We start from the raw sequence: 17,656 nt of genomic DNA on the forward strand, positions 1-17,656 counted from the left end.
GGATTAGAAATGAGGACATTAGAGGGTCAAAAGTCAGAGTCAAAGTCAGAGAGGCGAGATTGTGTTGGTTTGGATGTGTGCAGAGGAGAGATGCTGAGTACAGTGAGAGAAGGGTGCTAAGGATAGAGCTGTGAGATAAGAGGAGAAGAGGAAGGACTAAGAGAAGGTTTATGGATGTGGTGAGGGAGGACATGCAGAGAACAGAAAGAGATGGAAGAAGATGATCCGCTGTGGCAACCCCTAACAGGAGCAGCCGAAAGAAGAACAAGATCCTCATATGTGATTTTTGCCTTGAGAGCTGCCGCTCGGTCACTCGGTGAGTGCCAGAATAAAGCCGTCTGTGCTGTTGTGTTGTATTTCCGAGGTGGCCATGGTAGATTGGCTCTGTGAAGAGGACCACTTGTGTTGTCTCGTGTGTCTTCTATATACCCCCATTTTTTTTTTTTTTGACACCCATTGCACACTCGGCCTTACCTGGAGGGGGGGGGGGGGGTCTCCCTCTAAAAATGCCTTCCACAATATTTATTGCATTTTGTTTCCTACCAGATTGTTTTTTTGAAGTTTTCTTTAATCTTCTTCGAGAGTCAAGGCCTTGTGTCAGGAAACATAGCCTGTTGAAGCCCATTGAGGCATTCCTGGTGTGACTTTGGGGAATACAAGAAATACATTGTTGTTGTGCTTCCCAAAAGCGATGGACTCACATCCAGAATTCAGCTGGATCTTTAGTTTCACCATTGTCTCTGTGCCATAGGAACCTCAAGTCACTCCTGTGGGCTTCTCTAACCGCAGAAGAGTGACACGTTTACTTAGTGGCTGTGGTTGTTGCGACTGGCTCCTTCCTGAAAACTCATTAGCCCGCCATGCAGAAGATTGTTTGAGTCCGGTCCGCTTAGTAGAACCGAGCGCTGGGGTCTAAATCTGCCTCTCATCTGACCAGACGTCTGTGGAGGGTGAATTCCAAAATGTGGTGGGTACCAGCATTGCCCCCCCATTCATTTTGTGAAGGGGCTCGTTCTACATGTCCATTCTCAAACAGTTTCCCTTTAAAGCCCAGCTTACTGCTTCTTCATCTCAGCTCTTCTTTCTGCTGCAGAGAGACGAGGTGAGAAAGAGCCTGTTCACCATTACTAGGGAGGTGAGGCCTGGGAGATGTGAGAAGTAGAGGAGGTAGCCAGCGACTTCCAGTCTATCAGTGACGAGCTCCTTCAGAAAGACTTGGACTTCCATTAAGAGGGAATGACGCTTATTGTCATCTTGCAGTAAGGAGATCTTGGGTCCATGTCCCGTGGAGAGCACTTTGAATAGTGAGCAAAGAGCTATATACAGTGGGTATGGAAAGTATTCAGACCCCTTCAATTTTTCACTCTTTGTTATATTGCAGGCATTTGCTAAAATCATTTAAGTTAATTTTTTCCCTCATTAATGTACACACAGCACCCCATATTGACAGACAAAAAAATGAATTTTTGAAATTGTTGCAGATTTATTAAAAAAGAAAAACTGAAATATCACATGGTCCTAAGTATTCAGACTCTCTGCTGTGACACTCATATATTTAACTCAGGTGCTTTCCATTTCTTCTGATCATCCTTGAGATCACCTTCATTTGAGTCCAGCTGTGTTTGATTATACTGATTGGACTTGATTAGGAAAGCCACACACCTGTCTATATAAGACCTTACAGCTCACAATGCATGTCAGAGCAAATGAGAATCATGAGGTCAAAGGAACTGCCTGAAGAGCTCAGAGACAGAATTGTGGCAAGGCACAGATCTGGCCAAGGTTACAAAAAAATTTCTGCTGCACTTAAGGTTCCCAAGAGCACAGTGGCCTCCATAATCCTTAAATGGAAGACGTTTGGGACGACCAGAACCCTTCCTAGAGCTGGCCGTCCGGCCAAGCTGAGCTACCGGGGGAGAAGAGCCTTGGTGAGAGAGGTAAAGAAGAACCCAAAGATCACTTTGGCTGAGCTCCAGAGATGCAGTCAGGAGATGGGAGAAAGTTGTAGAAAGTCAACCATCACTGCAGCCCTCCACCAGTCAGGGCTTTATGGCAGAGTGGCCTGTCGGAAGCCTCTCCTCAGTGCAAGACACATGACAGCCCGCATGGAGTTTGCTAAAAGACACCTGAAGGACTCTGAGATGGTGAGAAATAAGATTCTCTGGTTTGATGAGACCAAGATAGAACTTTTTGGCCTTAATTCTAAGCGGTATGTGTGGAGACAACCAGGCACTGCTCATCACTTGTCCAATACAGTCCCCACAGTGAAGCATGGCGGTGGCAGCATCATGCTGTGGGGTGTTTTTCAGCTGCAGGGACAGGACGACTGGTTGCAATCAAGGGAAAGATGAATGTGGCCAAGTACAGGGATATCCTGGACAAAAACCTTCTCCAGAGTGCTAAGGACCTCAGACTGGGCCAAAGGTTTACCTTCCAACAAGACAATGACCCTAAGCACACAGCTAAAATAACGAAGGAGTGGCTTCACAACAACTCTGTGACTGTTCTTGAATGGCCCAGCCAGAGCCCTGACTTAAACCTAATTGAGCATCTCTGGAGAGACCTAAAAATGGCTGTCCACCAACGTTTACCATCCAACCTGACAGAACTGGAGAGGATCTGCAAGGAGGAATGGCAGAGGATCCCCAAATCCAGGTGTGAAAAACTTGTTGCATCTTTCCCAAGAAGACTCGTGGCTGTATTAGCTCAAAAGGGTGCTTCTACTAAATACTGAGCAAAGGGTCTGAATACTTAGGACCATGTGATATTTCAGTTTTTCTTTTTTAATAAATCTGCAACAATTTCAAAAATTCTTTTTTTTTCTGTCAATATGGGGTGCTGTGTGTACATTAATGAGGGAAAAAATGAAATGATTTTAGCAAATGGCTGCAATATGACAGAGTGAAAAATTGAAGGGTGTCTGAATACTTTCCGTACCCACTGTATGTGTGTGTATATATATATATATATATATATATATATAATATAAATGTTAAGCATTACTGTATTATTATTATTGGGAAGCACAGTGGTGCAGTGGTAGTGCTGCTGCCTTGCAGTAAGGAGGCCTGAGTGTTCACTTCCCAGGTCCTACCTGCGTGGAGTTTGTATGTTCTCCCCGTGTCTGCGTGGGTTTCCTCCCACAGTCCAAAGACATGCAAGTTTGGTGCATTGGTGATTCTAAGTTGTCCCGTGGGTGTGTGCCCAGCGGTGGGCTGGCACCCTGTGCGGGGTTTGTTTCCTGCCTTGCACCCTGTGTTGGCTGGGATTGGCTCCACCAGACCCCCGTGACCCTGTGTTAGGATGTAGAGAGCTGGATAATGGATGGATGAATTATTATTATTATCATCATCATCATCTTTGGTTTTCTCCAACACAGTAACATGCTGACCACACTGCTGTGTACTTCACTAATGGAGACGGCCTTGATGGGCATTGGTGTTCATGCCCATTGTTAAGTCACCTTCTCTTTCAAGCAAAGGTGGCTGTGAAAAGTGAAGGAGGCCCATTTTCGATGCTATATAAATAAGTTGTATTCATCTACTCTCTCTCTATATAAAATCTTAAGCCTAAAAGTGTGACATTTTTATGTCACGTTAATTGTCAAGCTTTAAATCGGGCTTATTTTAAAACCTACATATATATGTTTGGTATCCTTCTTTTCAGAATTTATTGAACTTTAATGTGACGTTGTTATATTTTCAGATTCTTATTCCGTTTTTAAATTATAAGCTTAAAAATATCAAGGACTCATGTCCCGCGAAATGACACTTTGTGCCAAGAGATTTAACCAGGCCTGGGGTCGGAAATAAAAGACAAAGAGTAGGACAGCTGCTGTACAGACTTTGAAATGTTTGAAGCGCCGCACGAGATTCAGATCACACGGCACGGCAGCAGCAGCTGATCGAGCAAAGAGGAGGTAAAAAAAAAATAACCAATTGTATTTGTTTCCCATTGTGTCACCGTTTAAGAGGGGGTTTCGGAGGAGCGACTGCATCTCCTTGGGGGTGCATTCAGCCCCCCTCTTCACAATGTAAGTGGCAGAGACACAGAGTGGCTGGCTTGTAGCGAGCAGGGGGCAAACCCCCTAGTATTATTATTATTTTAGGCCATCAAGAGCCCTGGCCAGTCCTGCTTATACACACACACACACACACTTACTTATACTTGCCTGGGTCTATTTTTTGGGAATTCATTTGGAATTCATACAAAATGAAAATGCGAACGCTCCTCTCTGGTGACTGACCGTCCGTCCTCTCCACTGCCTTTTCTGACTCCAATCCCAAAGAACATGAAAGGCGAGCCAATCCCAGCCTTTTCCTACTGGCTGCTCGTTTCTGCTCACTCGCTCGGACAGGCGTGTTACCCGCGCGGACGGACGGACAGGTGGGTTTGCTGAATTCCCTTCGTGTCTGTTTCTCTCGGTTTTATAGCACTGATTGATTTTTCTGGTCTTTGCTTAACATTGATCTTCAGGGTTTCCGTGGCAACCGTGTATTACTATTTTCAGCATTTCGCAGCCTGGCAATGTATCAAAGGGATCATGTTCATGGTAAAAGATAAATATATTAAATGTTAAACAACAATGCATAATATGTGCATTTTAAATAAAGCAACACGTCTTAATAATTGTTTTTATCAGTTCAGTAAAAGTCTGAGCATTTTGCATTTCTTCTCTTTTAGACCCTTCAAGCTAGGGATCTGTGCCGATAATCGGAAGGTTGCCAGTTCGAATCCCGTAAAACACCAGAAGTGACTCTACTCCGTTGGGCTCTTAACCTGCAGTGGCTCCGTCCAGGTTGTGACGTTAGTCTGCATCCCGCCCTGCAACCCTAACCCTGGCAGGATTGGCATACCAGCCAACATAAAAAAACCTCAGACTGTGCCAGTGTGGTGCTGAGGTGTCACCCACTGCACTTGGGTTCCAATCTAGGTGGTTCAGCATGTGGTGGGTGCTTCATTGTGCTATCAGCGCATGCTCCCAACCTCTCTCCTCTCTAAAGTCTAATATGCCATATTAATGTTTTATTTGAAAAGAACAAAGTGTAACGAGAACGTGGAAGAAGGAAGGAGTCGAGAGGTGCACAGCAGCCCAACACTCCTTTACTTCTGTGCCCAGCCAGAAATGGTGTGACGAGACGAACGAGCCGTGATGTCATCCGAGCCCTGCCCATCCCCCCCCAGCCCGCCACTTTTCCAACATGTAAACAAGACGACACCCAGTAATGACAGACATACCCGTCGCTACAACTTGCACTAAAACACTTAAACCTGTTGACGTCTTCTTTCTATCTTCTTAAACAACAACAACATTTATTTATATAGCACATTTTCATACAAAAAAGAAGCTCAAAGTGCTTTACATAATGAAGGAAAGAAAAATAAAGGACAAAATAAGAAATTAAAATACAGTGCATCCAGAAAGTATTCACAGCGCTTCATCACTTTTTCCACATTTTGTTACGTTACAGCCTTATTCCAAAATGGATTAAATTCATTTTTTTCCTCAGAATTCTACACACAACACCCCATAATGACAACATGAAAAATTTTACTTGGTTTTTGCAAATTTATTAAAAATAAAATAACTGAGAAATCCCATGTACATAAGTATTCACAGCCTTTGCTCAATACTTTGTCGATGCCCCTTTGGCAGCAATTCTAGCCTCAAGTCTTTTTGAATATGATGCCACAAGCTTGGCACACCTCTCCTTGGCCAGTTTGGCCCATTCCTCTTTGCAGCACATCTCAAGCTCCATCAGGTTGGATGTGAAGCATCGGTGCACAGCCATTTTAAGATCTCTCCAGAGATGTGCAATCAGATTCAAGTCTGGGCTCTGGCTGGGCCACTCAAGGACATTCACAGAGTTGTCCTGAAGCCACTCCTTTGATATCTTGGCTCTGTGCTTAGGGTCGTTGTCCTGCTGAAAGATCTGAGGTCAAGAGCGCTCTGGAGAAGGTTTTCATCCAGGATGTCTCTGTACATTGCTGCAGTCATCTTTCCCTTTATCCTGACTAGTTTCCCAGTTCCTACCGCTGAAAAACATCCCCACAGCATGATGCTGCCACCACCATGCTTCACTGTAGGGATGGTATTGGCCTGGTGATGAGCGGTGCCTGGTTTCCTCCAAACGTGATGCCTGGCATTCACACCAAAGAGTTCAATCTTTGTCTCATCAGACCAGAGAATTTTCTTTCTCATGGTCTGAGAGTCCTTCAGGTGCCTTTTGGCAAACTCCAGGCGGGCTGCCATGTGCCTTTTACTAAGGAGTGGCTTCCGTCTGGCCACTCTACCATACAGACCTGATTGGTGGATTGCTGCAGAGGCAGTTGTCATTCTGGAAGATTCTCCTCTCTCCACAGAGGACCTCTGGAGCTCTGACAGAGTGATCATTGGGTTCTTGGTCACCTCCCTGACTAAGGCTTTTCTCTCCTGATCGCTCAGTTTAGATGGCCGGCCAGCTCTAGGAAGAGTCCTGGTGGTTTCAAACTTCTTCCACTTACGGATGATGGAGGCCACTGTGCTCATTGGGACCTTCAAGACAGCAGAAATTTTTCTGCAACCTTCCCCAGATTTGTGCCTCGAGACAATCCTGTCTCGGAGGTCTACAGACAATTCCTTTGACTTCATGCTTGGTTTGTGCTCTGACATGAACTGTCAACTGTGGGACCTTCTATAGACAGGTGTGTGCCTTTCCAAATCATGTCCAGTCAACTGAATTTACCACAGGTGGACTCCAATTAAGCTGCAGAAACATCTCAAGGATGATCAGGGGAAACAGGATGACACCTGAGCTCAATTTTGAGCTTCACGGCAAAGGCTGTGAATACTTATGTACATGTGCTTTCTCAATTTTTAAATTTTTAATAAATTTGCAAAAATCTCCAGTAAACTTTTTTCACGTTGTTATTATGGGGTGTTGTGTGTAGAATTCTGAGGAAAAAAATGAATTTAATCCATTTTGGAATAAGGCTGTAATATAACAAAATGTGGAAAAAGGTGATGCGCTGTGAATACTTTCCGGATGCACTGTAAGACAACATTAGTTAACATAGAATAAGAGTAAGGTCCGATGGCCAGGGAGGACAGAAAAAACAAAAAAAAACTCCAGACAGCTGGAGAAAAAAATAAAATCTGTAGGGGTTCCAGGCCTCGAGACCACCCAGTCCCCTCTGGGCATTCTATCTAACATAAATGAAATATTCCTCTTTGTATTTGGGGTTCTCACGGAAGAACTTGATGATGATGGTCATGCAGACTTCTGGCTTTTAATCCATCACTGTTGGAACATCACGGTGCTTTGAGTAGATGGTGGTGGCGTACGATACGCATTTTACATTTTGCCCTTTGCTGTGAACGTCAACCTACAGGGAATTCACCAAGAATTCCGACCCCTTCGACTGTCTGCACACTTCATTGTGTTGTAGATTTCATGTTTAATTTATACCTTTGACATTTTGGGCCCGTCACTCTGCACTCTATAACTTATAATGACAAGGTGAGAATTTGTTTGCAGAAAGGCGTGCTAATGTATTACAAATCAAAGGCTGAAATCTCTCACTCAGGGAGGCCTTTGCTGTGGCCCTTCAGATTGTGCTCAGGTGCCTCCTGTTTGCTTGAATTCTCCATGAGACGTCTCTAGAACTGGAATGGAGTCCACCAAACTGAATTGACTGGACATCATTTAGATGTGGATAGAAGACCCCACAATTTGGACGGCATGGGGGGAACATAAACCAAGCCATGAAGTCCAAGGGACTCCCTGCAGACCTCCACGATCAAACGCTGGTGAGACACAGATCAGGCCACTTCTCTGTGATTCCTCCTACCCATGTCCTCACGTGCCTGATTCGCTCCTTTTTAATTGAAAGATCAACTTTATGAATGACTTTGAGAATTTTGAAGGCCGTGATTACATTTATAGTTACTTATTTAGCTGACTTACATCATTTATCAAACAACTGGTTACATTTTCTTTTTGGTTTTTCCAATTGGAGCCTGGCGGCACGGTGGCACAGTGGTAGCACTGCTGCCTTGCAGTTAGGAGACCTGGGTTCACTTCCCGGGTCCTCCCTGCGTGGAGTTTGCATGTTCTCCCCATGTCTGCGTGGGTTTCCTCCAGGCGCTCCGGTTTCCTCCCACAGTCCAAAAACATGCAGGTTAGGTGGATTGGCGATTCTAAATTGGCCCTGGTGTGTGGGTGTGTTTGTGTGTGTCCTGCGGTGGGTTGGCACCCTGCCCGGGATTGGTTCCTGCCTTGTGCCCTGTGTTGGCTGGGATAGGCTCCAGCAGACCCCTGTGACCCTGTGTTCAGATTCAGCGGGTTGGACAATGGATGGATGGATGGAATTGGAGCCCAGGCATATCATGGTTACAGGTGCCATAGAAGACGTCACTTCCGGTCCCGAAAATGCCCCTTCCGGGTCTGGTGCTATTAATGATGTCACTTCCGGTCCCCGGATGACATCACTCCCAGTCCCGGTCACCGATGATATCACTTCCCATACTGGCCTTTAAAGCTGCCATCTTGCCTCCATACCATCAGTTCTGTTCTGAACTCTAACCTGTGAATGTATCTCAACAGTTTACCCATTTTGCAGCCAAGGCATATTATATGGGTGGCTGCCCCAAACCTTTTTGATGTCATCTGGTCGTTTCTGTGACAACATATAAAATTCATGTCTTCCAAATAACCAGATATTATTTATCCGATACAACTCCAGGCACCTCACACCTAGGTAAACAGACGAGCTGTGAGAACTTTTTGCCCGAGTTGGGGTGGATGGGGTAGCAGGCTGCTTGCTGCTTGTGCTGATTGACATATTTACAACACAAAAGACGCCAATGGAGAGGTGCAAAGGAATGTAAGGTGGCCTGGGATTACGAGTTTTTTCGTAGGCTTCAGGGATTCTAATGTTAAATGGCAGGTGTTGTCGATTTGTTAAAAAAAAAAAAAAAAGCAATATCGTGTATGTAAAGCTCAGGAATAATGAAATGTAGAGATCGGTAACTATAGGGGGGGACATCATTTTCTCAATTTGCCGAAAAAGTTGAATGATGTGACATATGTGGTTTTTTCCAGAGTTGGTCGAGGCACGTTTACCTCCCTAAGATGCAGCAGGCCCTGAACCTCTTTGAAAATCAAACTGCAAGACATCACCAAATGTTTATAAAAGTGATCTTCAAAAATCCGTTCCCAAGGATCCCCTGTGTGCCTAATAATCTTTCTGATTCTCTTCCTACCAGGTCATTCAGATCAACTTTGAAGAATTTGACTTGGAAATTGGATACGACACGTTAACAATCGGAGACGGAGGGGAAGTCGGCGATCCAAGAACGATCCTTCAAGTGTAAGTCGTCTCTGACGCCTCTGTCATTAAGCAGCTGAAGTTACTAATGAATCTCTTAATAGAAGCATAACTCTGCACAAATGAAGGAAAATAGTTTTCTTGATTCCACATCTGCCACCATATGTTCCTTTTTATTTTTTATAGTGCATTGAATTCATCTCTGCAGACAGGCGAGCCTGGACCAAAGCTGAAGGATTTTATGTTGTTGTATTTTTTTCAGTTTCTTAAATGAAGTGGGCACACGGTGTCATCCTGTCATTTTCTCATTTCCTTTGTTCACTTTCAGCCTGACCGGCAGCTTTGTCCCCGACCTGATTGTCAGTATGACAAACCAAATGTGGCTACACCTTCAAACGGACGAAAGCGTTGGCTCCATAGGATTTAAAATAAACTACAAAGGTAAGCACAAATACAAAATGTTACAATTACTTTCAATGGGGTATTATGTAAGTCATCAAAGTGAGGGTGGTGTGATGGTGCAGCAGTTACTGGTGGACCTTTAACAGTCTCATGGACTTGGTCTCCCATCCTAGCCTGCTTACTGTCCGGGTGGAGTTGGTGGACGGGGAGGAGTGTGAAGGCTGCCGAGGTTTGAAGGGATGACCAGGAGAGGAAACTTGGGATGAGCAGAGACTCCAAACCAGAGAACACGTTTCCGCTGCCCCAGAGTGCAATGGTGGTGTGGTTTATGCTACTCAGGTCAATGACGCTTGACATTGCGTAGAGTGATCTTAGGTTTGTGTGCAGACGCTCGGCCACAGAAGCCCATTTCATGAAGTTCTTGTGCTGATGTTGCATCCGGATGCAGTTTGGAACTCTGTGGTAACTGATGCTGCAGAGGAGAGGCCATTGCTATGCCCACGCTGTGAGTTTGTGGGGGTCTACCACTTCTTGGCTGAGCTGCTGTTGCTTCTCCAAGCTTCCACTTCACAATAATAGCACTTACCATACTGGGGAAGATCTAGAAGAGCACAAATCTCATGGACTAACTGGTGGCATCCTATCACAGAGTCACAGAGCTCTTCAATGTTTGTCAATGGATTGTTACGATGCACCTGAACTCGGTCATTTGGAGGGGTGCCCACATACCTTTGGTCATACGGTGGACATTTAAGGCATTACATTACGTCTCTTCCCGCCAAGCTAAACGTACATCTTGTCAGAGCATCCGTGTCATCTTGACCTTTTTGTAGATGATTATTTATAAAGCTCACTGTAACTAAAGATAACACACAAAGAAATGAGGGTTGGGGTCCCGTACGATGCCCTATTTAATTGGAATGTCCAAAGCATGAAGATGTGGCATAATTGTGCCAAAATAAAACGGTCGCCGGCCTTTTTTTTTTTTTTTTTTTTTTTTTTTTTTAAAAGTGTGGTGTGGAGCTCCAATCTCCTCTGAAAACAGTCTGAGTCTGAACGCTGACTTCCTGTTTGTCATTCAATTCGGTGACTGGAAGGGGCGGGGCCTTGTGGGTATTGGGGCGTGACTTCAGTGGGCCTCCAGACTTTTCTCTTCCTCCATTCTAAAGAGACAGATGGGACACGTAAGCGGCAGTGTCACGCTTAATTCCGTTCAGCACAAACCTGTAAATGCGCAATGCCCACATGTCTGACACCACATAAATGTCGTCTTCTTTCTTTCTTCTTCTTCCTTGAAAGCTTGCACCTTGTAATCGGTTCAGTTAGCCAATAAAAGGTGTCATTTTGCTTGACTGCTCGTTTCATCCATAACGACTAACACGGTACAACACCCAACTCCTACAAGTGAGCCACCGAAAAGCAGCGTCTAAAGGGCATATCATGGAAATATTATGCACCTTTGTGTTCGTAAGAATTTCTTTAGGAAACTTTGCAATCACTTCAGCGTTTTTTGGTCTGGTGCTTCCAGACTAACCAGTACAAGAAAAGCCCCACAGATGACATACCATTCAACATGTCCTGATGTCTAGATATGCAGGAGCTTAAGCTTTTGGGGGTTTCTTCTTTTTCTGACCCTCATTGTAGGCCATGTTTTGTGCAGAAAATGACACTCTTCTGATAAATTCTTGTGAATTTCCCATTGGGATTAATAAAGTATATCTATCTATCTATCTATCTATCTATCTATCTATCTATCTATCTATCTATCTATCTATCTATCTATCTATCTATCTATCTATCTATCTATCTATCTACAAATAGGTGTCTGCCACCACAAGGATCAGAAGGACTTGAAGTTCTGCATGAAACGTCAGCCGACTCCTTTAGTTCAGCCCCTTAATGGGATACAAGAAGTCCCAGTTCCTCCTTTTCTCAAAGCATCATTCAAATTGGCATCAGGAATATGGGCACGGGGAGAATCGTTTAATGGCATATCGTGTTTGCTGATCGTGAAAAGCGGCCATCTTTTTCAGATCTGTGATTTGTCCCCTAAGAGCCACTCCCCGAATGTGAACAATGACAAATTTCAAACAGAAGCATGTGGGGTATTGTTTTAGATGATTTCAAGGTCACCGATTCCGAATTTGAGGTTGTTTTTAACTTTTGATCCTTTATTAGCCCTCTATGGACCTCCATCTGAGGGGGACAAATGACAAATATCTATACAATTGAGAATATTTAGACTTTAAACATTTAAAATGAGGACTAATTTTAATATTTCAAATATCTGACGCAGCTCTTCTTGTTTATGACGTACTTTTACCTTATGAGGTAAATCTTCATGTTTCTCATGAACGTGGTGGCCTGTGCTAATTCATATTTATCGAGCCTGCTTCATCCCACTGTTGGGGTGGGCCAGCTGAAGCCAATCTCAGCAGTAGTGAGGAAACATCAAATGTGGCATCGTTCCATTACGTGACCAAAACTTTATGGCTATAATCACATTTGAGTATCGGGGCTTCTGTCTCCCACGACTGTTGCCCTTTTTCTTTGCCGACTTTCGTGTTGACATGTGCGTGAATTTGCCCTGCTCTTGACTGGCATCTCTTCACGACTGACACAGTGTTGATGAGATGGAGGAGCTCAATAACCAGTGTGGCGGACACCCGGGCCCTCACCTGGGACCTGGAACGCCTCGATAGTGGAGGGATCAGGGGGAGAGAGTTTATTCAGGACATTATCTCCCCCAAAATGCTAGAGGGCAGCCCCCCTCCTGGCTTGCAGTGGGGCCACTGGTTTGGGGCATGGAAGCTCAACCTTCCTGGGGCCCGTGGGCACTGCCAGGGGGCACCTGGATATTTGCCAAGCCCTGTTTGGCAGCCATTCTGCCACACTCAGAAGTGCTTTCAGAAGAAGCTTGTTAGGCACCCTGGAGTGCTTCTGGGCATCCTATAAAAGGGGCCAGCCACCACTACTCAGGGCGCCGGAGGCGGGAGGAGGTGGATGAAGCTTGCCAGGAGAGGAGTGGAGGCGGAGGTGAAGAGATGAAGAAAAGTGAAAGACGAGTGTTTTGTACTGGGCTGTCTATTGGTGCTTGTGCTGTGACTGTGCTGTACATGTGGGAAACGGGTTGAAGGTGTTTCCCACAGGAAAAGGAGAAAAAAATCAAAGCGTGTGTGTTGTACTTGTCTCCTGCGCCTGTTGTGTCCCGGGTTTGGGGAGCTGTTTGCCCCCTGGTGGTCCAAACCAGGTGATGAAATGAAGGGAACAGAACAACAGATGTCTACTACCGAGTTTACGTGAAAGAGTTTAATTCCAAAAAATCAAGCATATCAGTCCGGTGCAAAATAAGTTTGTACATTAGTTGTTGACCCAATGATAACGTGCCAGACGTGCCGAGAAATGTCTCACTCATAGCATGCAAAACCTCCACACATATTGGAGCACCTTAGGCAACCACGGGGAAGTTGACTTAGCAGGCTGCAGGTTGTGTTTTTGGAGGCCATACTTGAACTTGCTATCTGGCTTGGAGCAAGACGGACACAGCTTTGAATCCTGAGTCGTCAGATTCTTTTCCAACAGCGCCTTTCATTTTTTTTAAACCAGATGTGTTTTCCAAGTGAAATGCAATTCAAGTTGCCACGAGCGGCTCTTTTATGTTTCCTTAAGTCTTGTGTTCTGAGGCACAATCCGTCCAGTTGGAGACGATGGAGAGCGAAATGCACTCCTTTCTTTGAAAGTCTTAGCCCTTTGCATCTGAGACTGCACAGAGAGAGTGAGTTTCGACCTGCTGAAGGCCTACAGACTGTAATAATAATACATTTTATTTATTATGCTCAGGATCTACACGGCTTCACACGTCCGACAGCACAGTGCCACGGTGCTGAGCTCCAGGTGACTCCCAGCTTGGTCGCCGCTCTCTCCACACGTCCAGAATTCTGCTTTTCCTTTTCCTCCCACATCCTGAAGTCCGTCAAAGAGCTTTTGTCATTTGTTCTTGTTTTTTAGATAAAAATCGTCAGGTCATCGTTTCAGTCCAACATTTGCTAAAGAATGGACCAAATACAGAGACTCATTTGTGATGTTCTCTCCAGATAGTGGAATGAAGAGACGGTATGTTAACTTTGGGCCCGCTGCATAGCGCTGTATACCCAAAAGGCCCCCCCCCCCCCCCCCCCCCCCCCCCCCCCCCCCCCAAATATCTACCCTGCTGGCCTGAAAGAGCGGCCTACACAAAGCTGGTACGCTACGGCCCTGTTACACTACTCTAAGTCTTGGCGTATTCCCACAAGGCCTCTAGTGTCCTAACTTGGCTAGCTGGCGTGCCAACCTTCGCTCTCTTAGACTATGCCACATGATGCACCGCACCGCATTTTTTTTGCTTCAGGTCAGTTTTGGTTTTGCTCGTAATTTTCTAGAAGGAAACGTAAAGGATTTTGGTTGCAGTTGCGCATGGAGGTTGCGTAGTGTGCGCTGAGAAGTACAAACAGGCAAAGAGAGCTTCTACTCCCTGAACTCGCCTTAGGACATCTGCGTTATGCTGTGACCGGCGTACCACTCCAGTCAAACTCCACACCTGCCACCATCCCCAGAGCGGGACTCACCGTGACTGAGAGTGTTGGGGCGTTTGACGTGAGACACGAGAGGCCTGCGTTGAAGGGGAAACGTGTGGCGATCGATTGGAAAATCTGGTGAAGTGTTTTTGTGCGTTGCTTCTGGCACTGAAAAACGTTTTGAAACGAATCACTCAAAGGTGCCGTTTTAGTGTTAGGACCTCACGATGGATGGTAGAAAAGGACGAAAATAGCGAAACTGTAAGTTATACAGCTTGTTCTACGGTATCAAGCTGCTGTTATAATATTGTGACAAATCAGTGGTGCGGAGTGGTGGCTCCATGACGAATGATCTGCACTGATATGTGGAAGGTCGCCGGTTCAAAGCCCATTACTTCCAGAAGGGATCTTACTCCGTTGGGCCCGTGTAGAAGTCAGCCCTTAACTTGAAAATTACTCCAGGGGGTGCTGTACAATGGCTGACCCCGCACTCTGACCCCCAAAGCTCACGTGAAAAGACAGTTTCACCTTGGGGATTAATACAGTGAACCAAATCGTGTTCTTATCGGATAATAAAATTGTATTTTCATAAGTCATAAGATTTCTGGGGAGGCTTGGGCTGCAGTGCCGAAATGCTGGGGAGGCCAGAGATCAAAGGGTTAAGAATGTTTTACATAGCGATTAGCTTGAGGCTAAGAAGATGAAGCTCACAGAGGCAAATGGACTTTACTGACCGTGGAGATTGAGGGGACTTCACCAGACGCTTAGTCCTTTGTGATCTGATTACTGGAGTTTCTGGTCTCAATTTCATGCTGTGTTAGTCACAAATTGTGTGTCTGAATATTGTCTTACTCCATTGTGGAGTCACCTGGGTGAGTTATGCAAGCCTTGTAAAAGAGGAGACACAACTACTCTGCACCACCTTGTGGACCCCATATAATCGAAAAAGATGAAATAACAAAAGACGCAACAACTTGTGGAGTCCGTCTTTTCAGACGGGAGCTCAGAAGGGAACTGGCTCAAGATATCCGGTTCTGGGTTTATATGGTGACTTGGCTAGGAGGGCTGGAAACGGAAGTGATGTCAGAGGTGGAGTGGCCGTCAGTCTTCTGCTCTACCGAGGGAGGAATAGGGAAGACGTTAGTCCAGAGCGCCAACTCCTGGTTCGGTGAGTAATTACCATCACCAAACCAATTAAGCTGCGTCCCATACGCACGCCCATGACAGCTTCTATCGATAAGCACTAACCCCTTGGTGACCTGCCTTGGAAGTTGCTTTGGTTGAACGCATCTGCCATTCAAAGCGTTATGAATGCTATGCTGCTAGAAAATGGACACTTACACGTCAGTCACATGGGATCACACACAAAACAACGAGGATGAGCTCTCCTTACGTCACCTTTTGTTTCACTCACACGCTTATTTCCTTCAAGCCAAGTGACAGCCACGCCTGATCAAGTCTACAATGACAAAGTGAATGAAGAAGAGCAAAGTGACAAAGGGAGATCATCCAATGAAGATTAGTTTAGCGAATAGTCACGTTTATTTACAAAACTATATTAATAAAATATAGCGGGATGGATAATGGATGGATGGATGGATAATACAGTATAGTATTAACAAAATGAATTAATTTGTATATTAGATCATTAGAACAATTTAGACGAGACCACACAAATAACATCGGAAATGGTGTGACAGATGCAAGCAAACGGAGCTGCAAGGGATAAAAACGACAGCGTCAGGTGCCCAGCGCAGTGTAACCCTCATGAAGGCTGCCCCACTGATCGAGGGTTAGACACAATCCCACCGACACCATGACAGCTGTGGTAAATCTTTGGAATTTGTGTGTCTTTTGTGGGGGCATTAAAACGGGGCGGGGAAGGGACGTCACATAAAGAGTGCCCCATGGCTTCCATTTTGAAACTCCAGGACAGGCCGTTGCATTTTTTAAAATTTTATAGAAAATGCCGAAATGCCAACATGGCAAGTGCATTTATATCCTGTTGAAAAAATACGGAACTTAAATTTTAAGCAGACGGAGTGGAATAAACTGGCCCAGGAAATGGCCCCGGGTGTTATATACGGCTGACTAGATGTTATCTCGCAGTATCGGGTTCAGATGAACGTTCCAGGGCACAATATATTAACTCTTTCAGGGCTCATTCTTTTTTTCATTTTTTCCCACTAAAAGCAAACCCTATATGCCTTTAACATTAAACACTGGCTTTCTAAGATCGGCCGTCACACTGCTTACATACTTACTACACACCGTTTTGTCTAACCATTTATTATATTCTGTGTGGTGGACGGCCGGGATGTCCCTTTGTCACTGGATCCGGGGGAGCAGCCATGGGAGCCACGATACGTCCCTCGGAACCTTTATTGGCAGCCCCCCTGGGTTGCATCAGGGCCACTTTTGTGGAACACCAGAGCTCATCCTGGTTGGTCTCCATGACGTCCGCCAGGGGAGCCGCATAGAGCTGCACGGCTTAACAAGCCCATCTGGGTGGGAGCGCAGCCACACCTGGAAGTAGGTCAACGAGCACCTGCAGCACTTCCGGGTGGGCTAGAAGAGGAGCCTGCAGCCGCTACTCAGGGCACCAGAGTCGGGAGGAGGACGAAGCTGCCTGGGAGGAGTAGTGGAGGAAGTCAGAGAGTGTGATTTGGGGACTGTGTAGGGCCTGTGGGACATGGGGAAGACGTGCCCCACGGCTGAAGAAAAAAATAGTTTATTTTACCTGTGCCTCTGGTGTCCGTCTGTGTTGGGTCGGCGCCAATAAAGCGCCTTTGCCACATCTGAAAGGCACTTTCTCAAAAAGGAAATGGCTACCTGCCTTTCGTTTTTGATTTCCAGATCACTTGCATCAAAATCGGAGTTTGATAAGTCAAGAGTCAGATTCAGCAATAATATGCAAAAAGCAAAAAACCTTAATAATGCCCGCGGAGTATTTTTCTTTGCACATTCGCTTTGCTGTTTTGCCCAACGTCCATGCCATTGTAGATGTTGTTTACTCTATGCTCCTCACACACACACACACACACACACTGGGATTCGATGTCAAGTCAATGAGTCTAACAGTTGTCACACACGCGTGTTTAGGAGGCAACTAAGGGACTCGAATACTGTGCATGTAATTCCACGCCGGACCAGGGGGTGGTGAAGTGCACCGATTCTCCCTCTCGATCTCTTACAGACCATTCTAGGGAAATCCCGCCCGGCTCTGGGGCAGCCAACGACGTCACTTCTGGTTCCGTTCCTGATGACATCACTTCCTTTAATGGCCTTTAAAGCCACCATCTTGTTAATATTGAGTTACAGTGATCCCTCGCTATATCACGCTTCGACTTTCGTGGCTTCACTCTATCGCGATTTTTTCTCATACATGCCTA

At 45.5% G+C, this 17,656-nt stretch overlaps 1 protein-coding gene across 2 annotated transcripts in view; it reads left to right on the forward strand.

The window, feature by feature from the left end:
• csmd3b (CUB and Sushi multiple domains 3b) overlaps nucleotides 1-17,656 on the forward strand; it is a 1,253,873-nt gene that overhangs the window by 877,420 nt on the left and 358,797 nt on the right. For both annotated transcript variants that reach the window (XM_051936007.1, XM_051936008.1), the window contains exons 11-12: nucleotides 9,248-9,351; nucleotides 9,638-9,750. In XM_051936007.1, coding sequence (XP_051791967.1) covers nucleotides 9,248-9,351; nucleotides 9,638-9,750 — 217 coding nt within the window. The remainder of the gene's footprint in view (nucleotides 1-9,247; nucleotides 9,352-9,637; nucleotides 9,751-17,656) is intronic.

Source organism: Erpetoichthys calabaricus, chromosome 13 (assembly GCF_900747795.2).
Source record: "Erpetoichthys calabaricus chromosome 13, fErpCal1.3, whole genome shotgun sequence".
In the NCBI taxonomy this organism is placed as follows: domain Eukaryota; kingdom Metazoa; phylum Chordata; class Cladistia; order Polypteriformes; family Polypteridae; genus Erpetoichthys; species Erpetoichthys calabaricus.